Below are 26339 nucleotides of genomic sequence, written 5' to 3' on the forward strand. Positions count from 1 at the left end.
GTGCGCACGCGAGAGGCGGTTTCTGAGCAGGGGATTTCCCAGCAGTTGGGCGCAGGCCCCGCCCCTCGGTCCCGCGGAAGGAGGAGCTGTTGGGCTGGGTGTCCGTGCGCTTGCGCAGTAGCTAGACGCGGGCGTTTCTTTTTTTTTTTTTTTTTTTTTTTTTTTTCTTCCTTCGAGTTGGTTTCGAGAGGGTTGGTTGATTTGGAATTGTAAAATGGCGGCCTGGAGCCACTGTGCCGCGGTGCATCCCGCCGCCTTGGGCTGAGCCGGCTGCACACCCTTCGCCGCGAGACGGAGACGAGGCCCCGGGGGACATGCTGTTTGGGACTCCGGGCAGGCCGACCACCGAGTCCTGGGCGAGTGTCTGTGCTCCGGAAGCCGCCCGGCCGCCGCCCCGGGCCCCGCCGACCCCAGCGCCCGGCGAGAAGCGAGAGCGGCGGCCGCCGCGGGTGAGAGGCCTCGGCCTGGGGGGAGCGGGGCTCCAGGGCGGGGCCGGGAAGCTGGGGGTGCAGGGGGGCCGGGGAGCTGGGGGTGCAGGGGGGCCGGGGAGCTGGGGTGCAGGGGGGCCGGGGAGCTGGGGGTGCAGGGGCGCCGGGGAGCTGGGGTGCAGGGGGGCCGGGATCGGGGTGCAGGGGGGCCGGGGAGCTGGGGTGCAGGGGGGCCGGGGATCGGGGTGCAGGGGGGCCGGGGAGCTGGGGTGCAGGGGGGCCGGGGAGCTGGGGTGCAGGGGGCCGGGGAGCTGGGGGTGCAGGGGGGCCGGCGATCGGGGTGCAGGGGGGCCGGGGATCGGGGTGCAGGGGGCCGGGGATCGGGGTGCAGGGGGCCGGGGATCGGGGTGCAGGGGGCCGGGGATCGGGGTGCAGAGGGGCCGGGGGATCGGGGTGCAGGGGGCCGGGGATCGGGGTGCAGAGGGGCCGGGGATCGGGGTGCAGAGGGGCCGGGGATCGGGGTGCAGAGGGGCCGGGGGATCGGGGTGCAGGGGGCCGGGGATCGGGGTGCAGAGGGGCCGGGGATCGGGGTGCAGAGGGGCCGGGGATCGGGGTGCAGAGGGGCCGGGGGATCGGGGTGCAGGGGGCCGGGGATCGGGGTGCAGGGGGTTGGGGGTGCAGAAGGGCCGGGGGTCCCGGGGTGCAGGGGGCCGGGGGGTCGGGGTGCAGAGGGGTTGGGGGGCCGGGGGTCCCGGGTGCAGAGGGGCCGGGGGATCGGGGTGCAGAGAGATCGGGGGGCCGGGGGTCCCGGAGCTGCGGGCCGACCGCGGGGTCGAGCTTTGAGGCCGCGCTGCAGGGGCCCCTGGCGCCGGGTCGGTCGGGCCTGGTCTCGGCTTCCTTCCCTGCCCGTCCTTGGCTGCGCTCACCCCTCTCGCCCTTTCTACTTCTTCCTCCTCTTTCTCCCTTTCTTTCCCCTCTTCCTTCGCCTGCTCCATCTTCCTCCTCTTCTGTTTTGTTTTTTTTTCCCCCAGTGGCAGCCTCGGGCCATCAGTCACCCCTTTACCTGCCCCCCCCCCCTTTTCTCTCCTCCTCGGCGTCTGTCTTGTTCCTCCTCTTCTCCGCTCCAGGTGTCTCCCTCATCCTTTCCCGGGCCGGGCAGATCCCCGCGCCGACGGTTTCCCTTCGCGCCCAGCGGACTTGGGAGCTTAGTCCTCGGCTGATTCATGCTTTTTCCAGCACTAGCCCGCACGTTTTAAAATAATAATAATCACAACAAGGGCAACAAAAGGGAAAATAAATGTAAAAAAAAATCATCACCAATGTAACAGTATCACCTGGTGCGCTCTGGGTGGCGAGCGTTGTGCTTCAAGTTTTTTTTTTCCCCCCTTTTCTGGATTAAAAGAAAAAATTATCGTCTGAAGTGTTGCACTTGGGAATGGTGGGTTTGGGGAACTTTTTTTTTTTTTTTCTTTCCCTGAAGTCTGTTTCATAATTCAAGTTAGGTAGCTTTTTCCACACTGTAACGTTTAAGTTTTGTTTAAAAAAAGTGTTTTCTAACTATTGCTTCTGACTTAGTTCTGCTAGTAGTTATGCTGTCTTTTGCAGCCATTCTCAATTAGATTTTTTCTTTCTCAATTTAACTTTCACAGCACCTCCCTGATATACAAATTAGGAAGAAAAGATGTAATATTATCTTGCCCTTTTTGGGCTGGGGGGCAAGAAAATTAAAAGACTGGGATTCTAGTATCTTGTGTTTTTGTTTTTAATCCAGGACAGAGACAGCCATGAGATAGCAGGTTTGGGGTACTTGGAGAATTTGAAATAAACAGCCCCCCTCCCCCACACACACCACTTGTTAAGCTGATTGGATTTTAGCATAGACTGAAAGCAGCTACGCTAATTTATTTTATTGCACTGGAAGAAGGGTTTATTGCTACTGTTGTAGGAGTTTGATTTTTCAGGCCAAAGTGCTGACTCACCAGTGACATCAGTTTGAGCCGTCACCATCTGGGAGGTGCTGTAATGTCTCTCCCTCATGTTTATTTGAATGGAAAATTAGCCAGATCGAAATAATACAGATAAATAACTGCTTATCTTAACCAGCAAAAAGTCATTTCAACTTCTCGACTCTTCTGCCTTCTGGTGGAGGTGTTAGATATTGAACAGGCAAGAACCCAGGCAGCATAAAGGAGTGTTTGGAGATGTGGACCATTTAGTCTATAAACAGTGTGGTGGGGTGGGGGCATACTTGGAAAAGGAAAAATTCAAAGATTATTAAAATGGTATTAAGAGCTGGAAGCTGATCACTCAACAGGAATGTCCGATTCTGGGGGATTTGGTAGCAACATCTGTACTTTTTTTTTTTAATATTTATTCCCTTTTGTTGCCCTTGTTTTATTGTTGTAATTATTATTGTTATTGACGTCACTGTTGTTGGATAGGACAGAGAGAAATGGAGAGAGGAGGGGTAGACAGAGAAAGACAGACACCTGCAGACCTGCTTCACCGCCTGTGAAGCGACTCCCCTGCAGTTGGGGAGCTTGGGGCTTGAACCAGGATCCTTACCTGATCCTTGCACTTTGTACCACCTGTGCTTAACCGGCCACGCGGCCTGACTCCCTGTGGTTATTATTATTGTCGTTGTTGTTGGATAGGACAGAGAGAAGTGGAGGGGGGGGAGAGAAAGATAGACAGACCTGCTTCACCACCCAAGAAGCAACTCTCCAACTCTCCTGCAGGTGGGGAGCCTGTGGGGGGGGGGGGGCTTGAACCGGGATCTTTATGCTGGTCCTTGAGCTTTGCACCACCTGCACTTAACTTGCTGCGATACCACTCAACTCCCCACATCTGAACTTTTTAGAAAATATTGATTCTGTTGGTTACACACAAGAGCTTCACATGAAACAGCAGCCAGAACCCACTCTTGATATATGTGGGGCTGGGGATTGAACCAGGGACTTCGGGCGCATGAGCCCAATGCTCTACCAGTTGAGCCATTTGTCCAGCCTCCATTTCTTTTTTTTCTTTTTTTTTTTTTTTTTTTTTTTTGGTAGATGTAATATGCAGTAAGGGATGTGTGAGTTTCTGCTAAGGACTGTGGAGACCTAGGAACTTAGTCTGGTAGGCTGTGGTGTTGAAGGCAGATTGAGCACAGGAGACTTCTGAGGAAGGACTCAGTTCAGTTGGGTTTCAGGAGCCCTGGTGGGTGCCTCAAACAACTAAATTCTTAGGCAAGCTGGCCTGCAAAGGAAATGGAGTTCTTGGCTGGGTTAAACACATCAATCCAACAGTCAGAATGGAACTCTGATGAGTTTTACATCAAAGGATATGATGTTTTGATCAGAAAACAGCAATTTTAAGGAACGGGTAGAGTACAAGTATGCTTTTGGACAGATACTTATAAGCACAGCAGGGATAATAGACCTGGTCCTCCTACTTCAAACCCTTCCTGTAATACTAGGTTGAGGTGATGGCTTGATTTTGAAAGGCTATAAAGTCTCAGAATGTTTACACATCTATACCAGTTGTATTTTGAACCCTTAAATGAAATTTCTCAAGTCTCACTGTATTTTAGAAGCTTAGATTTTATTTTAAGGTTTATTTAATTAGAATAAAAGATCAGGGCCTTTAAATGCTGCCTTAGTGTATAATCTGGGATATTTAGATGTCCAGTTTTGGAGAGCTTATTATTTTATTTATTAATTTTTTTACCAGAGCACTGTTCAGCTCTGGCTTATGGTGATACAGGAAATTGAACCTGGGGGTTTGGAACCTCAGGCAGGAGAGTCTCTTTACATAACCATCATGCTATCTGCCCTCTGCCCTGGAAAACATTTTTATCAGCTGCAGCGTAAAGGAAAGCACTCCGGGCAGGTGAGATCACTCACCTGGTGGTAGAGTGTCCAACATGCCTTCCGGTTCAAGCCATGTGCATGTTCCAAGTTTCAGTGTTGTGAATTGTTCCCCTCTCTTTCTCTCTCTCTCACTCACTCACTCACTCACTCACTCACCCTTTCTGTCTGAAATAGCCTGGTGTGACCAGGGAGGTGGCTTAGTTGTGAAGTGCAGGACTGTGGAGTGCCTGAGGCCCCCAGTTAGACCCCTGACTTTGCATACACAAGAAGGATGGTCCCGGTTCTCCCCTTTCTTTAAAGATCATCTTTGTTAAAGCATTTTGCTTGTGGCAACATTACATACACTGTGATTTGCTTACAGTGAGATAAGTACTCATTGAGATGGCAGTTTTTCTTTTAAAAGAAAAAAAACCATCCGTTTCCTTTCTTCAGATGGAGTCGGCTTACTGTTTGGATGGCAGTGTGCCTTGAGGCTGTCTGTGTATTCTCTCATAAGTCTTGATTGGATTGGTACCACTGGGAACCTAATAGCCCCTTCAGACTAAGTTTTTTAGTCGTCGTCGTTGGTGGTGGTGGTTGTTTGTTTGTTTTGTCTTTAATGCCAGAGAAAGAAAGAAGACTACACAGACCTGAGCATCACTCTGGCATGAGATTCAGGGGTCAGGCTCCCGGTGTCATACTGGTGCTTGCTTTAGCCACTGCACCTCATCCCAGGCCACTTTAAAATTACTATAAGAGTTCTGTCTCAGTCTCAAGAAGCTGACTTTCCTTTTTTCCTTCCACTTAGGTTCAAAAAAAATGGCCAAAAGAATTGCTGAGAAGGAATTGACAGATAGAAATTGGGATCAAGAAGATGAAGCAGAAGAGGTAAAGAGAAAAGCGGTACTTTCCTTAAGACTGCTGTTTATTGATACTTACAAACTTCAACTTAAAAAGACTATGCTTTTTTCTTTTATTTTCCCTTTTGTTGCCCTTGTTTTTTATTGTTGTTGTAGTTTTTGTTGTTACTGATGCCGTCATTGTTGGATAGGACAGAGAGAAATAGAGAGAGGAGGGGAAGACGGGGAGAGAAAGACACCTTCAGATCTGCTTCACCGCTTGTGTAGCAACTCCCCTGCAGGTGGGGAGCCGGGGGCTCGAACCAGGATCCTTACACACGTCCTTGCGCTTCGCGCCATGTGCGCTTGGCCCGCTGTGCTACTGCCCGACTCCTCTAAGCTTTTTTTCTTAAGATTTCATTTATTTCTTTTTTTCATCTTCACTAGAGGAGTTGCTGGGGCTTAGTGCCTGCATCACAGATCGCTCACTCCCAGCTGCCCTTTTCTCCTTTTTTTTTCCTCCCCTCCGTCTGTTGAGGGAGAGAAAAGGGGGAGATAGAGGAGAAAAGAGAACGAGAAGCACCTGCAGCCCACCTTACAGCTTGTGAGGCTTCCTCCTTGCAGGTGGGAACTTAGGGCTTGAATTCAAGCCCTTGCATGGTAACATAGGAGCTCCCTCCCACCTGGCGACTCCCACTTATACTCACTGCGCTTCTTCTAGCGTTTGCCACTCACTGCACTGCAGCTGACCGACCAAGTAACTTTCCCGGCCCCCGCTGTTTTTTTTTTCTTTTTCTTTTTCTTTTTTGACCCAGAGCAGTGTTCAACCCTAACGTGTGGTGTTATAGCTGGCACCCCGGTCTCCATGATGCAAGTCCTGTGCTGTAGTGCCGAGACCCTGTTAAAAGGTCTCGAGAACATTTCTGAATGGGGAAGCATTAGCGCTCCTTGTGACCTGCGATCACTATAGAACTACACTGCTATTCTCCTTCATAGAAGCACCTCCCTCCTGAATCTCATACACGGGCAGCATTCCTAAATGCATGGTTGTAGTCATGCTGGAGGGGTGAGTTCAATGAAGCAGCAGTGGATTTGGCATAGACCAGCACGCAGTGGACCACCGTGACTTCTCTTTGTCATGCCCATGACTTTAGATGTCAGAGTATTGAGGTCACTGACCTTCCTTATTCAAGGCTCATTGGAGACTTGCTTTCTTTCCTTCTTTCTTTTTAAATAGACACACACCAACAATAGTAGAATTTAGATTGACCTAATTTCTTTCCTAAAAAGTAGGGAGAAAAAAAAAAATTCCCAGCAGGGAAATCTTGATTTTCCTGCTACAAGGAACAAAATAGAATTACATGGCTGGTGTCTCCTTAGTAATTTGATTCTCCTGAGCCCTTTTCACTAAGGAAATCTATAATGAGAGAGAATCTTTCAAGTTGGTGAATTGTGCTAGATTAAAAAAAAAAAAAAATGAAAGTATTTCTACATATATTCTTAGACTGCTATCTTCTGAATCTTTTTTTTTTTAATTTATTTCTTTATTGGGGAATTAATGTTTTACATTCAACAGTAAATACAATAGTTTGTACATGCATAACATTCCCCAGATTCCCATTTAACAATACAACTCCCACTATGTCATTTATTATCCTTCATGGACCTGTATTTCTGAATCTCTTTTTAGTGCTAATGTTTTTCTCTTTGCACATGTTATATCCTAATGTTTAGGGTAATAAAATCACCTAATGGTGATTAATATTAAGGAAGTCTTTGGTAACTAATTTTCTTTCAGGCATTGTGCACAGTTACATTCTGACCCTAGTAAAATATAAACTATTATATAACAATTTGCTTGGCAGAAACATTTCAGGAATGAAAAAAACTTCCATTTAAATAGATTCTTTTGAAATGGCATAAAAGGACATTTCAAATTAGATTTGAAACAAAGCCACAAGGTTCCTTCTGTGGATAGGAAGATCTCTTTAACATTATCTGAAATAACCAAGTCAAGACTTCTTACAGAATATAGTTTATTCCAGCCCTGTAGAATAAAAGGGATTGAAGTTAAACCAGAGCTCTTGAACAGACTTCTGGTTATGAACTCAGCTCTGACAGCATGCTGTGGGCCAAGTTTCCAGTGGAGTCCCTGAGTCAGAGAGAGAGAGAGAGAGAGAGAGAGAGAGAGAGAGAGAGAGATCGTGTGTTCATTCAGAACACTGCTCATTTCTGGTTTATGGTGCTGGTACTGAACCTGGGTCCTTGGAGCCTCAGTCATGAAAGTCATTTACGTAACCATTATGTTGTCTCCCCAGCCTAGCTTAATAGTCTTTGCGTGATAAAGGATAAATTCTCAAGACCTTTCTCAAGATAATACATAGACTGTGGTAGTGAGTTGATAGATTTCAGCATCTGCTTTCAGAACTGGCTTCTTCACCGGCTGCTCACGATCTTTAGGGTACCTTCCAGTTTGGGAGAATTTTCTTTTTGAAGAAAACGGATATTATTTTAATTTTATTAATAATTTTGGCCATTTTTGAAATATTTGAAGAGATGCTCCTGAATCGTTCTTGGCTAGCGTTTTAATGGCCTTGGTTTTCTCAAGGCTTTTGTACATTCTTCTCCAGATTGTGTTTGAAAGCCTGGGTTTGTAGATTTCTGATTTGCCTAACTATTGGAATTCACAAGGTAGATAATTCGTGGAAACTTCATTTTAATGTGCTCTCTCTGTAACACACGTTAGCAGCATTAGCAGTACTTTATTATATTATTTTTTCTTTATTTTGTATTGAGACAGAGAAATAGAGAGGGAAGGAGGAGAGAATAAGTCACCTGTAGCACTGTTCACTACTCCTGAAGCTTCCTCCTGCCATAGCTGGGGACCAAGGCCTTGAACCTGGGTCCTTGAGCACTGTAATCATGTGCACTGTACCCAGTGGCACCACCATCTGTTCCCTAGCTGTAGTCTTTTTAGTCTTTTTTAAAAGTTTACTTTTTTAATTTATTCCCCTTTTTTATATTGTTGTAGTTATTGTTGTTACTGATGCCGTTGTTGTTGGATAGGACAGAGAGAAATGGAGAGAGGAGGAGAGAGAGATAGACCCCTGCAGGTGGGGAGCCGGGGGCTTAAACCGGAATCGTTAAGCCGGTCCTTGAGCTTTGCACCACGTGCACTTACCCGGCCTCGCTACTGCCCGACTCCCAGTCTGACCCCTAGCCCTAGCCGTTGTACTTTAAAGCCAGCAAGTAATAGTCTGTCTGGTCTAGCTTTTTTGTTCAGTATTTTTATCTGATCTTAACCTTACTACTGCTTCATTTCTCGACTTTCACAGGTGGGAACCTTCTCGGTGGCCAGTGAGGAAGTCTTGAAGAACAGAGCCATAAAGAAAGCAAAGCGCAGAAATGTCGGGTTTGAAGTGAGTGTTTTCTTACATCTCATGATACTAAGCACTGGCCTGGTTTCCAAGTTGCAAAGCTTTTCCATCTCTGAGAGTAATCGTGTCAATAAATGTGCTGTGTTTATTCCATTTGTGAAAATCTGTAGGGGATAGGTAAAGGCTAATATTAAATATATAACATCTGTACCTTAAGGGGACTTGAACTCGTGGAGAGGAGATGTAAACATGCAGGTGCAAGTTAAGTGGTGGTGTAGAGGGGGGTGGTGAGTATGGCCTCAGAATCGAATCTGCTTCCTGGGACCCACGCATAGGTAGAGGAAGTCCTTTACTGGTGGAAGCATTTCCTATTTTCATAGGTGGGCTTTCTTTCTAATATACTGAGTTTATTTAGGGGGCTTTTGTTCATGGTGTTTTTTGTTTGTTTGTTTTGTTTTTTTGACAGGGCTTCACCACTCTGGGCCACCATTTTCAGATAGAGACAGATGGGGACAGGTGGTGGTGCACCTAGTTAAGCACTCACATTAGAATGCATGAGGACCTGGTTCAAGCCCATGGTCCCCACCTGGCAGAGAGAAAGCTTGAGAGTGATGAAGCAGGCCTGCAGGTGTCTCTATTTCATATATATATATATATATATATATATATATATCCCCTTTGTTTCTTTTATTCCAATAATGAATAAAAGAAAATATGCCATAGCACTGAAGCTAGACTTGAACTCAGGTCACATGCATGAAGAAGTTGTCACCTTCCTAGGTGAGCTTTCTCTCTGACCCTAGTATGGTGATTTAAATATCCCATTCCCCATTCAGAAGAATAAGAAGTGACATGTAAGTTGGCGAGTTGGAAGTACGTGGTTAGTATTCAGCAGCCACTGCACACTTGTGACTTCCCTGAAGCAACCCTTAACCTTCCCATAGATTCCTGATGCGCGAGTGTTCGCTTAGTGATCTGCACGTGTCGTTGTGCAGGTGATACTGGGTGGCGGCCTTGGGATAAACCAACTCAGCTGCACAGTCTGTAATGGCACGCTCTCTCTCTCTCTCTCTCTATTAAGACGTGACTAGTTAGATATAAGGTATTGAGCTGAGTAGTATTTAATGGTTCTATGAAAAAAAAATGAAAGGGTTTTGTAGTCCTCTCTGGATTTTTACCACTCTGAGCTGACTTTTTTAGATAGATAGATAGATAGATAGATAATAGAAACTTTACTCACAGTGGCAGGGCTGGGTTCACACACATGGCAGAGCAGCACACCGTCCACGTGGCGCTGGTGGTTCAGTTTTGTGAATCCTAAGAATCAGCGGAACCTCCAGTGGCGTTCTGTAGGAGACAGGTACACCATCTGGCTACTCAGAACAGGACTTGGGGTGAGAGGTGGACACGTGTAGTTCTGTAGTTTTTCACCACATGTAGGAGGTTGCAGACATGGAAGGAGATGAGAAATAGGCCCGAGAGTGGGAACTTAGATGAAGAAGCCAAGAGAGGGTGGACACAAAAGGTTGGCCCAGCAGTAGATGAAGATGTAGAAACAACATAGACTGTGACCCAAACTTGGCCAAAGGGAGGGGGCGTGGAAAGCCTGAGGCCCTTGAGGGAAATGAAATCTACATGAGTAATTGAAACCTATGTATAGTTGTAACTATCACTTTCAGTATCGTTTCCATCAGAAATAAACCAGCCACCAAAATGCTGGACTGTGACTTCCCACAGAGTGGATCTACATAGTCATTTGGTAGATTGGTATGAAAAAGAAACTCATGCTGGGGCCAGGCAGCGGCACACCAGGTTAAGCTCACATGGCGGGAAACGAGAACCAGCGGAAGGATTCCAGTTTAAGCCGTCTGGCTCCCCACCTGCAGCAGGGGGTTGCTTCACAAGGAGTGAAGCAGGTCTGTCTGCAGGTGTCTGTCATCTTTCTCTCCCCATCTCTGACTTCCCTCCTCTCTCAATTTCTCTCTGTCCTATCCAACAATAACAACAAAGAAAGGTGGAAAAATGGCCTCCAGGAGCAATGGATTTGTAGTGCAGGCACCAAGCCCAAGCAATAACCCTGGAGAAGGAAAAAACAAAACACACACACACACACAGACACAGACACACACACACACACACACACACACACACACACACACATATAATTCACTAATGAAAAAAAAAACTCATGCTAAATACTCATGCTTCCTGGGATGTATGTCCTAATGACAGAAGAGAGGCATGGGAATATATGGTGTTTCTCTTTTTAAATTTTTTATCTTTAATTACTGGATAGAGACAGCCAGTAATTGAGGTGACAGGGAGGGAGAGAGAGAGAGGGAAAGAGGCTCTCAACACTGCTTCACCACTTGCAAAGCTTTCTCTTTTTAGGTGGGGACTCAGGGCTCGAACCCGGGTCCTTGCGCATTGTAGCATGTGCGCTCAACCAGGTGCGCCACCATCCATATTTGTTTTCTCCATAAATGTCAGGGAGGAGAATGCACCAAGTGTGAACGTGACTTAGAGGACGCGAATTCTGACGCTGTCACGGAGCCCAAATGAAAACCATTTGCACTCAGCTTCCGTTTCACTTTTCTGAATTTCTCATTGCTTGTTCTGAAACCCAGTAATAGTAAACACTTAGAGTCATTCCAGAGGCATTTTACTGTCAGCACTTACCAGAAGAGCAATAAATGTCCTTTTAAATGTGGCACAAATACAAAAGCACGAGTCACTTGAAGCTTTACAGTTTATCCATGAATTAGTGTATTAGAGTGATAGCTGTCTGTTTTCCTTTGGCTTTTGACTTGTCAAAAAGCAAATTGAGAGCACCAGATCCTAAGCAATATTTATATAGGTTGAGCTTTTACATTTTTTTGTCCTAAGTGGATCAGTATTGGTCAGTAAGGATCTGAGATTCTGTGGATAATGGGCAAATTTAAAAAATTTTTTTTTTGACTGCAATAATGTGCTAACTGCCCTACTTTGGAAATGAAAAGGTTCCAGTTTATGTGATTGTGTGTATGTGATCTTGTAATTATAATTCACTTGTGGGAACATAGGCTTTGAGCATCCTCTTGGGTATTCTGGTGGTATCAGATGGTGTCTTTGAAAATCTCAGAAGCAGACCACCGCTGTGTAATAACCACTACTATGAATAAAGAAAAGACCTTCAAGAAATTGATAGGACTTAGTAGAGACTGCAGTTGAGGAATCTTTCCTGAAAAATTTCCAGGGACAGAGTGCAGCTGCAGGATCTCTGGGGGGAATTTCAAACATTTCCAGAGTATTGTGGTTAGAGATATGGGAAAGCTAATAGGTAGCACCAGGGGAAAGTCTGTGAAGAAATAGAAGAAAGTGAAAACCAAGTGTTGACTCTGGGCTTCTCAGTTTAACAGAAAATCTAGGTTTGAGATTCAGGCCAGCCAGATTCAGGTAAGTTAGAAACCGTAGATGTTGGGAGCCAGGCGGTGGGCGCAGCAGGTTAAGCACACATGGCAGAAAGCGCATGGACCTGCATCAGGATCCTGGTTTGAGCCCCCGGCTCCCCACCTGCAAGGGACTCGCTTCACAGGCGGTGAAGCAGGTCTGCAGGTATCTGTCTTTCTCCCCTCTCTGTCTTCCCCTCCTCTCTCCATTCTCTCTGTCCTATCCAATAATAACAACAAGGGCAACAAAAGGGAAAAAATGAAAGTTTATTTTTTAAAAAAATTTTTTTAAAAAACATAGATGTTCTTGGGAATTGATAGGAAGTGTGTAAAATGCTTGTGTTAGCGGACTGTGTCTCTGCAGCCAGCTGAGGCAAGTGTTAGTGGGGTTTGGTAGAGAATGTATTCAGCTATAATTTTGGGACTGGGTGAAAACACATGAATTTGTTGCATTACTTTTTTTTTTTTTTTCTTTTCACTTTATATCTTAAAATACCTCTAGTGTAACCTGTTTCATTGTCAGTTTTGACTAGCTGTTTGAAAAGTTGTTGTTAATCGTAAAAATCCCATTTCCTGCTTCTGGTTGTGCCGACAATTCAGTCTCCTTGGTTGCAGGTTGCATAGGAAATATAGGGGCTCTTTAGCCAAGGTAATACTGTCACTTGCACACTGACTTGGTGGGGAAAGTGGATGCCACCATGTGCTGACTGTTTGTCTTTCAGTCTGATGTGCAGGCTGATAGTGGAGGGGCCTTTAAAGGCTTTAAAGGCTTAGTTGCATCTTCTGGAGGAGGAGCGTTTTCTGGATTTGGAAGTGCTGGCGGGAAGCCCCTGGAAGGACTGTCCAATGGAAACAGCATGACTGGTAGTGCCTCTTTCTTCTCCAGTGTAAAGACAGCAACTGAAACCAAAATGACTTTCGGTAAGTAGGTTCCTTCCCCCCATTCAACCCATGGAAAGATAATTAGGAAAAACTACTCCACAAAAGTGCTTCTTAAACTTGCTCTGGGCCATAGGAATGTGTGCGCAAGCCCTCCAGTACTGTGGTGGGGACGGGGCAGCAAAGCACACATTTGGTGGGCTGTTGCTGTTGAGGCTGGCCTGCCAAGGACTTCTCATATGCCACACGCTGGGAACTCAGGGTTCTCCCCAGTCTAAATTTATTTTGATGTGTTTTGAATGACCCAATTTTAGGGAGTTAGCCAGGAAGTCCTGGAATTAACAGCAGAGAATGGGATCATGGGGTAAGGTCTTTTGTTTCTGTCAATGACCTGGACCGGCTAGGTTGGATTAGCCTTTCATTCTAAATGTGTGTGTTGTTTTTTTTCTACCCAAGTAGGCAGACCTTTAGCTGGCTCAGATGATACTGGTTTATACTAATGTGACACCTTGACAGCTCTGTGTGGAGTGGGCCCCATCTTCTAAAGGGAACATTTACTCAAAAGCTGTATGAGTTTAGCTGTGAAGAGTAAGCTCAGTAGGGGGGAAGCATGCCTTTCCATGCATGTGGCCCAGTTTCAAGCCCAGGCACCATCCGAGGGCTGCTGGGCACCAGGGGAACGTGTGGTCCTGCAGAGTCTCTCCCTGTGTCTCAGAATGAAAGGTGACGAGTCGAGAAAATGGTGCCTGTGTGAGACTCAAGCTCTGCTAATGGGGGGGAGGGGCAGAAATTTAATACGGACATATTACAAATAACGATCAAGTTTGATCAGATGTGTGATGTAAATAGACGTGTACCTACTTGAACTGTCACAGAAGTGAAAAAAGTAGAAAAGAAAGACAACAGTGTTGGGGCCAGGCGGTGGTGCGCCCAGTTAAGCGCTTGCAGTGTAGTCCGCAAGGACCTAGGTTCAAGGTCCCGTGTCTATCGTTCCCCATCCCACCCCCCACCTACAGGGAAAGCTTCACAAGTGGTGAAGCAGGGCTGCAGGTGTCTCCCTCTCTATTCCATTTCTCTCTGTCTCCATCCAATAATTAAATAAATAAATATATATATTTTTAAAGATTTTATTTATTTATTTATGAGAAAGATAGAGGAGAGAGAGAAAGAACCAGACATCACTCTGGTACATGTGCTGCTAGGGATTGAACTCAGGACCTCATGCTTGAGAGTCTAGTGCCTTAGCCACTGCGCCACCTCCTGGACCATAATAAATATCTTTAAAAAAATAAAGACAACAGTTAAAATTCAGATGCTTAAGCTTAGTGAAATAGATGAACAATAACTACTAGAATCTAGGCAACCAACACACGTGAACTTGCTAAAAAGAAAAAGAGAAGCAAACAGTTTCAAAGAATTTACGGCAGAACCTTGGTGGTTATCTTTGGGAGACAGGGTGGGGACACGGCTAACTTTGGGTGTGGTCTGGAGTCATACCCTGTAATCTTATAACCCACTATCAATCATAAATTAAAAATGAGGAAACAATGGAGATGGTTTAATTTTTTTTAATATTTATTTGTTTTCCTTTTTTGTTGCCCTTGCTGTTTTATTGTTGTTATTATTGATGTCTTCATTGTTGGATAGGACAGAGAGAAATGGAGAGAGGAGGGGGAGAGAAAGATGGGCGCCTTCAGACCTGCTTCACCACTTGTGAAGCGACTCCCCTGCAGGTGGGGAGCCAGGGGCTTGAACCCGGGATCCTTACTCTGGTCCTTGTGCTTTGCGCCACGTGCACTTAACCCACTGTGCTACCGCCCGACTCCCAGAGATGGTTTAATTTTTTAAAAAGTTCTGAATCCTTAAACTTTTAATTTCCCACAGGATCTGTTGCCACAAATGGCCCCGCCTCCGTGGTCAGTAAAAAGATTGCAGACCCCAAGACTAATGGCAGCAATCAGCAGCCTTCCTCATCTGACCTTACCCCGGGGCCGGCCCAGGACAGGAATGCCTACCATAAACAGTTGGCTGCCTTAAACTGCTCTGTTCGAGATTGGATCGTGACACACGTGAATACAAACCCGGTCTGCGACCTGACTCCTATCTTTAAAGACTATGAGAAACACTTAGCAGGTATTGAAGAGCAGCACGGCAGCGGCAGCGGTAGTCACTCAGAAAATGAAACAAGCCGAGTGTCCCTTGAAACCCAGTCTCCTTCCCTATTTGGTGCAACAAAGTTACAGCAGGAGCCAATATTTTTGTTTCATGTCAACAAAATTGAGGAGACGTCTGAAAAGAAGGTAGAGGCTGTATCTGACCAGAAACTGAACCCCCAGATGGCAGCAACAAGTGCCTCGTTTAATTTTGGCAAGAAAGTGGATAGTTCTGTTTTGGGCTCATTGAGCTCTGGTCCCTTGACTGGATTTTCATTTTCTTCTGGAAATTCCAGTGTATTTGGTAAAGATACCGCCCAAAGTAAACCAGTTTCTTCACCATTTTCCTCAAAAGCACCAGAGACCCAGGCACAAGGTGGCAGTAACGAATGCAAAGGTAAATGTCACCCTGCTAAGTCTGTTTTGGATTTGTGAAAGTTCCGAGTTTAATCAAATACTGTAGGCTCGTGTGGGGGTTGGGGGTGGGGTTTTGGATTCCCAGATTCCCAGCCTGTCTACATTACTTCATTGGTGATTGGACAGAATTGATGATGGAATTCTTTTGAGTCTCCTTTCTTTTCTTTAAAGATTTTATTTATTCATGAAGAATGATAGGCAGAGAGAGAACCAAATATCACTTTGGTACATGTGCTTCCGGGATTGAACTCCAGACCTCACACTTGAGGGTGGTCTAACACTCCATCCACTGTGCCACCTCCTGGACCACTAGTCTGCAAAGATTCAAATTAAGAATAAAGAACCTGGGGATCAGGCTGTAGCATGGTGGGTTAAGCGCACATGGCACAAAGCACAAGGACTGGCATATGGATCCCGGTTCGAGCCCCTGGCTCCTCACCTGCAGAGAGGTCACTTCACCTGCTGCAGTGAAGCAGGTCTGCAGGTGTCTGTCTTTCTCTCCCCCTCTCTGTCTTCCCCTCCTTTCTCCATTTCTCTGTCCTATCCAACAACAGTAATAACAATAATGATAAAGAACAAGGGCAACAAAAGGGGGGGAATGGCCTCTCGGAGCAGTGGATTCGTAGAGCAGGCACTGAGCCCCGGCAATAACCCTGGAGACAAAAAATAAAAATAAAACATGAAGAACCTCTGGCACAGTGACTTCAGAACATATCAAGCACACAGTTTCGCCTGTTTAGAAGTAAATGACTTGATACCTTTGGAAACGCTCAAGTCTCCAGAGTGTGTGTCTACGAGTGCCTCGCCTGGCCGCTGTGTTTGAGGCTCTGGCTCCTGCTCACGCAGGGGAGTCCTTGTGCCAGATTAGAGAGAGTCGTGACAGTCCAGAAGAGTTCGCCCCGCTTATGCTCGGCTTTAGAGTGATTCCGGACAACTCGACCTGTAGACGCGTAATTTTTCCCCATCTTTTAAAAAAATTTTATTATTATATTTTTATTTATTCCCTTTTGTTGCCTTTGTTGTCTTATTGTTGTACTTATTCTTGTTGTCGTCGTTGGATAGGACAGAGAGAAATGGAGAGAGGAGGGGAAGACAGGGGGAGAGAAAGACAGACACCTGCAGACCTGCTTCACCGCAGCAGGTGAAGCGACCTCTCTGCAGGTGAGGAGCCAGGGGCTGCAGACCTGCTTCATCGCCTGTGAAGCGACTCCCCTGCAGGTGGGGAGCCGGGGGCTTGAACCGGGATCCTTACGCCGGTCCTTGAGCTTTGCACCACGTGTGCTTAACCCGCTGCGCAACCGCCCGACTCCCTTTCCCCATCTTTATTTCTTGTCATGATGTGGATCTGGTCACTTACATAGTTGGAGATGAAGGTGTTGGGAGCCTCTCCAGATTTTAACTTTTCTCTCTATGCTTCCGAGCCAGCGTGGTGCCATTAGACCCGGCAGCTAGCTTTAGTTTCCCCCTTTGTGTCATTTTTATTTAGGATAGAGGGTGAGAAGAGGGGAGTGGCAGCAGAGGAGAGACACCTGTGGCTCTGCTCCATCACTGGTGCCGCTCCCAGCTGGGCCCTTGCACACAGTAACGTGCGTACTACCGGCTGCACCACTAGCTGCCCCGTCCTCCGAGATTTTAACACTCTAGTGGGTGATCTGAGTATTGGTCAGTCTGAATATTGGTCAGTTATCTCTCTAAAAGTTTGTATCTGAATCACAAATGATGGGTATTTTTTCATTCCAAGACTTTCTGCTTAGCCAGTTTGGATTTTAGAAAGGAGAGCTGTGTTCACAGTGAATAGTATTCCTGTTCTTCACACACGGAGTAGAATCCAGCGGGTGCCTGCCCGTCCATGTAGCCCCAGTGCTAGATAGGTGTGTGCTTTCCGTCCTGCCCGTGTGTGCTCGCATGGGTGTTTACTGGGGGTGCAGAACAGGGAGCTGCACAGCCCAGGCACATTTCAGACTTGACCGGAATCTCTTACCAAGTCAGTGTTGTTGTTACAAAAGGTGGAGATGACGAAGAGAGCGACGAGCCACCCAAGGTCGTAGTCACTGAAGTGAAAGAAGATGATGCTTTTTACTCCAAAAAGTAAGTTACAGCCTTCTCAGGTGTGTGGACCTTGTGAGTACGATTTAGTCCCAACAGAATTGACAGCATCCTGCTCTTTGCCTGAAGCAATAAAGACTTTTCCTAACCTATTCATTTTGTAGAAAAGCATCTCGTCACTGATCTCCATTAATTTTTCTCCTTCTTTCTTTTCCTCTCTCCCATACCTACAGAGTCACCAGGTCACTGATACTATTATGATGATGATGATTTTAATTTCTTTACTGGGGAATTAATGTTATTTATTTTTTTTTAGGTCACTGATTTTAGGCTGGTGTTCTGTTCTTTACACACACACACACACACACACACACACACCTTGTCCCCTGCCTCTGCCCTTTTCCCCTCAGGTAGCCTGAATTCTGTTGTCACTGGTCAGTGTTTTGCATATTTCTGTTCAGCATATTTCTGTCTGTCACACACATGGGTGAAATTATCCAGCAGTTTTTCCTCTGACTTTGCTTCAAAGAATCCTTTCCAACTCTATTTTGCTGTGTATGGCAAGACTTAATCTTCACCCCCAGCCCCCAGACTTCCTTACTGTGTGACGGGCACATGGAGAGGAGACGGAGGCAGCAGAGCGAGCAGCACTCTGGCTGATGGTGGTGCTGAGGATTAAGCCTGAGATCTCAGAGCCTCGGGCCTAAGAGTCTTGCAGAACCATTACCGTCTGTCCAACCCCACCCCCTAAATATTTCTTTTCTAACAAGAATAAATCAAGGGAGCAGGCAGTGACTTTTATTTACTTAATAAGTGCGGCTTAGAAAGACATTGATTATATTATCACTAGGTAGGTTTTTTCTAAGAAGATAACCTTCAGAATGTTGGATGATCAAAAAACCCCTGGGGGGATAATGGTTGTGTAAAGAGACTCGTGCCTAGGGCTTCAAAGTCCACAGTTCAGTACCACCACCACCACCACCCCCAAACAAACCAGAGCTGAGCAGTGCTCTGGTTACAAAAAGAAAAGAGGGGTTGGGGGGGGGGGGCTTAGGGAAGAATGGGGATAGGGTGTCATTTATTTTTGTCCTTAAGGACAGGACATTATGCAAAGACTTCCATACCTGAGGTTCCAAGGCCCCAGGTTCAATCCCCAGCACCACCATAAGCCAGAGCTGCGCAGTGTTCTGTTAAAAATAATAATAATCATCTTAAAATATGTCTCTTTAAAAGGCCAGATCAGGGGCCGGGTGGTAACACAGCAGGTTAAGTGCATCTGGTGCAAGGACTGATAAAAGGATCTCAGTTCAAGCCCCCGGCTCCCCACCTGCAGGGAGGTCGATTCACAAGTGGTGAAGCAGGCCTGCAAGTGTCTTACCTTTCTCTCACCCTCTCTGTCTTCTCCATCTCTCTTGATTTCTCTCTGTCCTATCCAACAACAAGGGCAACACATATGGGGAAAATGACCTCCAGGAGCAGTGGATTCGTGGTGCAGGCACCGAGCTCCAAAGCTCCAGCTATAACCCTGGAAGAAGAAAAAGAAAAAAAAAGAAAGCTAGACCAGAGCTTCTCAGAACTCAAAGGAGATGGGGGGGGAGGGGGAGGGATAAGGTGCCTGATCAGAATTCTGACTGACTTGAGAAAAAGATAGTTTCCAGACTCAGTCTGCATCAAAGATTTCCTGCCTTCCTTTCTTTTAATGTATTTTTATTTATTATTGAATAGAGACAGAGAAATTGAGAGGGAAGAGACAGACACCTGCAGCCCTGCTTCACCACTTGTGAAGCTTCCCCCTTGCAGGTGGGAACCAGGGGCTTGAACCTGGGACCTTTGCACTGTAATGTGAGCACTTAACCAGGTGCGCCACCACCTGGCCCCCAAAAATTTTTCTTGAAGCTTCCTCAGCTTTCATTTCATACAGGTGTAGTTTAGATTGATTTAAGGGAGTGGGTGGGAGGCATCTGCTACCATACCTGGGACCTGGGTTCAGAGTCCCTACTTGAGAGGGGAAGCTTCATGACTGATGGAACAACAGTGCTGTGGTGTTTCTCCATCTTTGTCTCTCAGCCTCTGTCAAATGAATAAATGGGGTGTGGGCAGCTGGGACTAATGGGGAGGGACAGGCACTGAACCTCAGATAACCCAGGTGGAAACTTGATTTGATTTGTCACTGATCTTGTTTTTCTCCATAGGTGTAAACTATTTTACAAGAAAGACAATGAATTTAAAGAGAAGGGTGTTGGTACCTTGCACTTAAAACCCACAGCTAACCAGAAGACTCAGCTTCTAGTGCGAGCAGACACCAACTTAGGTGAGTTCCTTCTTCCCCGTCTGTTCCACAAAATCCACACGGCTACAAAGTGTGTACAGCGACCTCTTCATGCTGCTGCTTTTAGTGGGTGAAGTTTTCTAGTAAAGGTGTGTGTGTGTGTGTGTGTGTGTGTGTGTGTGTGTGTGTGTGTGTGTGTGTGTTAGAGTGGAAATAGGTTGTTAAAGCTAAAGTCCTGGTTCTGGAGTTGGTTGAATGCCAGCATCTAATATGTCAAAAAAGTATGTTCACGTCTCTAGTCAGAAGGAACCAAGGTGGTTAGAAATGTGACCAAGAAATTTCTAGGAAATAAAATGCAAACTGAAAGTTAACCATTTAAAGGAATCTGTTACTAAAGATGCTTATTTACTCCTTTACTGTCCTTGTTTTGTTGTTGTTACTGTTGTAGTTGTTGCTGATGTTGTCATCGTTGGATAGGACAGAGAGAAATGGAGAGAGGAGGGGAAGACGGGGAAAGAAAGACAGACACCTGCAGACCTGCTTCATAGCTTGTGAAGAGGCTCCCCTGCAGGTGGGGGGAGCCGGGGGTTCAAACCGGGATCCATACACCAGTCCTTGCGCTTTGCACCACCTGCACTGATCCTGATGTGCTACCGCCTGACCCCCTGAAGCTGTTTTTAATTATTTCTTTTAGATCTATATATTCCATGAAACAAAAAAGCCAGAGCAGCACTCTGGCCCATATAGTGTCAGGGACCAAACTGGAAATCTCAGGCATAAAAATTTGCTACTTTACCAGTTGAATCATTTCCCCCGCCACAAGGAATCTTCTCTTTGACCGTTTAGTTGGTTCTGAGAAACGAACATGGGGTTACGCCGATGCGATACTGCTGAGCTGCCTGCCTCCTTTCTCACTTTTCATTCTAATTAATTTCTGGTGACAGGAGAGAACTGAAAATGAGCAAAGTCAGATGAAGACCAGTCTCCACCTGAGGTTATTAGAGGAACGTACTGTCCAGTCAGCGTCACATTTCTGTCCTCCCGGTAGTCCGTTCTCACCTGTATCCTGCACACAGCCCACTAGAGGAGAGTGCGTGGAAGTTGGAGTCTTGACTTCCTCCACCCCCTCCTCCCAGGAGGAAGTAAACTATTGAGTCCTTCTGTTTTTGTGGACTCAGCTAGTCTGTGCCAAAACCACAGGCATCTCACTCTAACGCAGCAAGCTGTGCTGCCATTTGCTATAGAGATTGTTGCTCAGCTGCCATTCTTCCTCCGTTCAAGTGGCAGAGTGTAGAGTCCAGGCTGCTCCGCTGAGTTCTTTCTGTAGTGCAAGGATTTACTCAGAGGGCTGGGCAGTGGTACGCCTGGTGGAGTACACGTGGCGGTGCGGAAGGACCCCGACTATCTGTTGGAGGGAGCCCTTCCCTGCTGGTAGGGCTGTGGCCTCGCAGTAGGATGGAGAAGATAGTTCCTTCCTCTGAAGAAAAGTTGAGTCCTTCTCGTGCCTAAGGTCACTCACTGTCCTCTCTGGGACACTGCTAATATGTATCAGGGAACTTGGCCCCATTTCGTGCCATTGCTCGTGACTTCCACTTGAGATCCATGAACATAAGCTCCTTCGGTAGTGAATGTTCACTATACTGAAACTGTCATTTCTCTTTCGGATGTCTTTTTTTTTTTTTTTTTTGCTTAAATGCAGGAAACATATTGCTGAATGTTCTGATTCCACCCAATATGCCATGCACCCGGACAGGAAAAAACAATGTCCTTATTGTCTGTGTTCCAAACCCGCCCATTGACGAGAAGAACGCTTCAGCTCCAGCTACCTTGTTGATTCGGGTGAAAACGAGCGAGGACGCGGATGAGTTGCACAAAATTTTACTGGAGAAGAAAGATGCCTGACCACGCTCAACTGACGATTTATTGCCAAGTTGCTGCTTCCCCACCACCTGTAAACCTAGTTTTCCTTCTACTTTGACATTCTAAGAACTATATAGATAACTTAATTGCAACTTTTGTGAGGGAGATTAATGTGGCCAATAAAACCTTTAATGTTAAGTATCAAGAAATTGTATTCTCCCTTCTTAAGAACTATCTAGTGTATAAAATGCAATTGAATGAGTTTTTGCAAGATTTTTTTTATGTTCGTCTATTAAGTTGACCACAAGTGATTTTAGTGGACTGAAATCAGGGTATTGATTAGATTTCCCAAAGGTTTCTCCAATCCATGGGTTCTGAGGTCCAGTGCTACTCCCGGGAGGCATTCAGACAGCTGTGTACCCAGCAGGAAGCCTGTCCACAGCAGTCTGGTCTCCGGCGCGGGCTCAGCTCAACTCAATTACGAAAGCAGGACTCTCTAGATGAACCGTGCCGCCATGCTGTGAGGAAGATGTGTTTGCATTCCTTTGTGTTAAAGCTAAACTGAGTAATAAGTGTCCGCGTACTGCCGTGCATTGTGATTTTTCCCTTTGCAGGTGTTGACTTTCAGCTCTGGGCTACTTAACCCCAACGCAGAAACTGCTTTTTTATTTTTATTTTTTTCTTTAAAGGAATCAAGAGTTTGTCCTTTGGTTTTGTAGTTTTATTCACGAGGTGCTGTTAACTTCTGTATAATAGAAGGGGATTGCCAGGAATGAGGTTTAAAAGCACAAATGTGTTAACAATCTATAGTTTGTGGACCACAGCCAGTAAACCTACACTGAAAAGAAGTCTAAGTCAACCTAGGCTCCAAAAGAAGATCTCTTGTTACTCCACCGTGATGAACGGGTCTAGAAACTGCTTACTCAATCAGTCACAGGAGCTTTTATTACAGATGAGCCATGTGAATTAACCAGGAGTCAATCACGCAATAAGATAATAAAGAAAAACTCTATGTAAACTGTTGCCTTTAACGCATAGACTGCAGTATACTCTACATTTAGTATCTGAATGTCCATTTACTTTTATAAGAATATTCAGTGTGTCCGTTTGGAAGGGAGCCATGGTCATGCACAGGAATATCCGAGTATCCGGTCACTTCTCCATAGCTGTTAGGTAACTAGTAGCTGTCTTTGAAGACTGGCCACGTGAAGTAGGTGTAAATTATAGTGTTTAAATCTCCACTTTGATTCCTCAGAAATCATTTAATGCTGGTACCATACGATCTTGTTTAAAGACTCAGGGTCAGTGCTCATTTGTGTCTTTTGATCTTTAGGACATGTTTTCTGACTTGGAAAAGGGTAGTCAAAATAATTATAATTAGGACAGTTGCTTTTAAAAAAAACTTTTAGGTATGAAAAGGGGGGGCAGGGAGTGTTTCATAATTAAATGTTAACTTTAAAGTACTTGAGGCAAGGTAGTTGGGTCAACATTTATCATGAGACTCTTGTACAATTCTGTTTTCTGATTCCAGTGGGGGGATCTGGCCCCCTCTGAGTAAATACACAGGCGTGTGATCAAATTCCACGGTATTGTGAGACCTGGTGAGCAGCGAGTTTTTGTTACACGGGGTGTATATAGTAAGCACAAGTGGTTCATAGCATTATAATCCCACCGACCCAGCCCTGTTCACATTTAGGTACATGGAGGAAGAGGAAGTGGGGGAACACATCTCTGTGTTGTGGCTTAGCCGCACGCTTCTGTGATGGTCCCCACCAGAACACTGGCAGAGACACTTCTCGTGTGAATGAGATGTTATTTTGTTAGCTTCTGCTTCTGCATGTGCAATGGAATATTCACCCAAAGTAGCAAGAAAAGATCACAATTGGATTGATTACCTTTGGACACTTCTGAAAAAAGCTTCATTTAAAGTAGCTTGTTATATATGTGGCTTTTTTCCTGACATTCCCATCAATTCCTTGCTGCTACAAATATCAGTTACAGTGAACATTACAGGGGAAAATGTGATGTCTATGCCATAACTCAAAATGTGAGATTTTTTTTAAACCACTGTTAAGTTTTAGGGAATTACTGCTTTCTCCTCAATTATGTGTTAGTATAGAAAGGCCTAGGTTAATGGATTTTACTGCATCTAAGACTGTATGTTCCTTGGCCACTTAGAGCTTAATTTGTTCCTCCATGGTATTAACAGCTAAATCCCTGCTTCATGGGTTTAGTTAGATTTATTTTTAACAGACTATTAGAAATTAGATAAGTGCACAGAAATTTTCATCTTCAGTTTAAGAATTTATCAAATGTCTTAAGTGGCCTAAACTAAGGTATGCATATCTTTTAAAATTACATCCTGACAAAAACTATCCCAGAGGCCTTTTTTAAAATTATTATTATTATTGGTTTGTGTCCATGTCATCCTTTTAAGCATTCCCAGGAGGCAAACATGTTTAGTGGTGTGCTGTCTTCATTAGAATTGCAAAATGATAATGTGCCCAGTTTTTAAAGAAGTTTAAATTGTGTTTCCATGGAAGGATATCTGACCATCTACCTACTGATTTTCTATATATATATATATATATATACATATATATATATATATATATAAAATCATCGTTTTTACAATTTCAATTTTTAATATTTTTTTATAATGCCGCATGCCAAAAAATATCTACCTATCCTGGGTTAGAGAAAAAAGAACACCCTAATATCCTTCCTACCTGATTAGTTTCAAAACAGGTTTTCACTGAGAAAGTTTTTTGGCTTAGTTTTAAAGTCGAACAAGTTATTTTTGAGCATTTGCCAGTTCTTAACATTTCAGACCAGTTACCATGCAAGCACAGTGTCTTAGAAGGTGTGCACATTTCTGCCCCAGACTTCAGTGTGTTCATCCTCATTCCAGAAGCAAGAATTCCCAGCATGCTGTAGTGCCTCTGGGGGTGACGAGAGCCTGTCAAAATTGTGTGTGCTCTGGAACTCTGAGCACAGGTCCACTTGTATATTCTTGGTCAGGTCTCCATTTAATGCAGACAAAATTGTAAAGGAATTGTTGAAACTTTTTTTTTTTTTTAGCAATAGAATGGATAAATTGTTTGCTTTCTATTTTAAAGAGATGGTTTTTCTAAAGCGAAAATACTTGAATTTTCACACAATGTAATCTCTCCCTTGTAATAGTTAATAATCCCACTGAGGAAATGTAATCCATGCAATGTGAATAAATGGAAAGTAAACAGAATGAGTGTTTGACACGTCTGTTCCTCTGCGGTGCCCATTGTGCCCTTAGAAATCAAGCAGACCTGAGGGAAAGAGCCATGCATAAGCAGTGTCCCCAAATGACCCTCACTCATAGGAAGAAAGCATGTCTGGGGCCAGGAGACATGACGAGACCAATTCCAAACCATTGAGGAGTTTGCTGAATTCCAAACTGCTATTCTTAGTTGGCTGCTTTGGGAAACTGCTGAGGTCTTTCTGTGTAATTGTCCTGCTTAGTTTTAGAAACCAGCCTCCCAGAGGTGAGTCCCATGGCAAGCTTTCACAAGAAACGAGTGGACAGGAAGCTTTCCTTGTGGCCAAGTGAATATAGCTTTGAGTTGTGTCAGATCTGTCTCAAAGCTCTGAACTCTTAAGGACATTTTTAAATTAAGGATCAAAATAAGAAATACTTTCAGTTTACACAAGTCAAATTTTCAGTGATAAAGTCACTATTAAGGCATTAACAGTTGAAACTAGTTTGGAGCCTAGTTGATAGTTTCCAAAGTTGCCAGCATTTAGTTTGTAAGTGGTATAAAAATACAGGTGGTAGCACAGTGGATAAAGCACTGGACTCACAAGTATGAAGTTCTGAGTTCAATCCCTGGCAGAGTCATGTCTGGTTCTCTTTCTCATTAATAAGTGTAAAAAAAAAAATACTGCAAGACTTCAAAGTGTTTTTCTTGAACTGAATTCATAACTTTTTTTTTTTTTTTTGCCTCCAGGGTTATTGCTAGGGCTCGGTGCCTGCACTACGAATCCACTGCTCCTGGGCGCTATTTTTCCCATTTTGTTGCCCTTGTTTATTTTTGTTATTGTTGTTGTTGGATAGGACAGAGAGAAATGGAGAGAAGAGGGGGAGAGAAGGGCACCCGCAGACCTGCTTCACTGCCTGTGAAGCGACCCCTCTGCAGGTGGGGAGCTGGGGGCTTGAACTGGGATCCTTAAGCCGGTCCTTGCACTTTTCACCATGTGTGCTTAACCTGCTACACTACCACCTGGTCCCCCCTGAATTCATAACCTTTAATGGAGATTAATACTACGGGGCTAGGGGCACTATCTGAACACAAAAATTGTGCCCAAGATAGACTAGCCTTATTTTAGGTACTTAGATTGAATGGTTAGGCTAGAAGAGAGGTTCTCAGAGTAGTCCCCCCACACCTATGGACATCAAATCTTTGACAAAGGTGCCCAGACTATTAAATGGGGAAAGCAGAGTCTCTTCAACAAATGTTGGAAACAATGGGTTGAAACATGCAGAAGAATGAAACTGAACTACTGTATTTCACCAAATACAAAAGTAAATTCCAAGTGGATCAAGACTTGAATGTTAGACCACAAACTATTAGATCCCTAGAGGAAAATATTGGCAGAACTCTTTTCTGCATAAATTTTAAAGACATCTTCAATGAAACAAATCCAATTGCAAAGAAGACTAAGGCAAGTAAAAACCTATGGGACTACATCAAATTAAAAACTTCTGCACAGGGAGTCCGGTGGTAGCGCAGTGGGTTAAGCGGCTCAAAGCGCAAGGACCGGCGTGAGCGATGAA

At 45.1% G+C, this 26339-nt stretch overlaps 1 protein-coding gene across 1 annotated transcript; it reads left to right on the plus strand.

Annotated features, from left to right (window-relative positions):
- The first annotated feature begins 138 nt into the window (after positions 1-138).
- NUP50 (nucleoporin 50) lies at positions 139-24773 on the plus strand. Its single transcript, XM_016192046.2, has 8 exons — positions 139-449; positions 5070-5149; positions 8436-8519; positions 12628-12826; positions 14669-15334; positions 17361-17442; positions 19593-19711; positions 21369-24773. The coding sequence occupies exons 2-8, from the start codon at positions 5081-5083 to the stop codon at positions 21569-21571; spliced, it is 1422 nt and encodes a 473-aa protein (XP_016047532.1). The 5' UTR covers positions 139-449; positions 5070-5080; the 3' UTR covers positions 21572-24773.
- The last annotated feature ends 1566 nt before the right edge of the window (positions 24774-26339 follow it).

This window comes from Erinaceus europaeus, chromosome 4, assembly GCF_950295315.1.
Source record: "Erinaceus europaeus chromosome 4, mEriEur2.1, whole genome shotgun sequence".
Lineage (NCBI taxonomy): Eukaryota > Metazoa > Chordata > Mammalia > Eulipotyphla > Erinaceidae > Erinaceus > Erinaceus europaeus.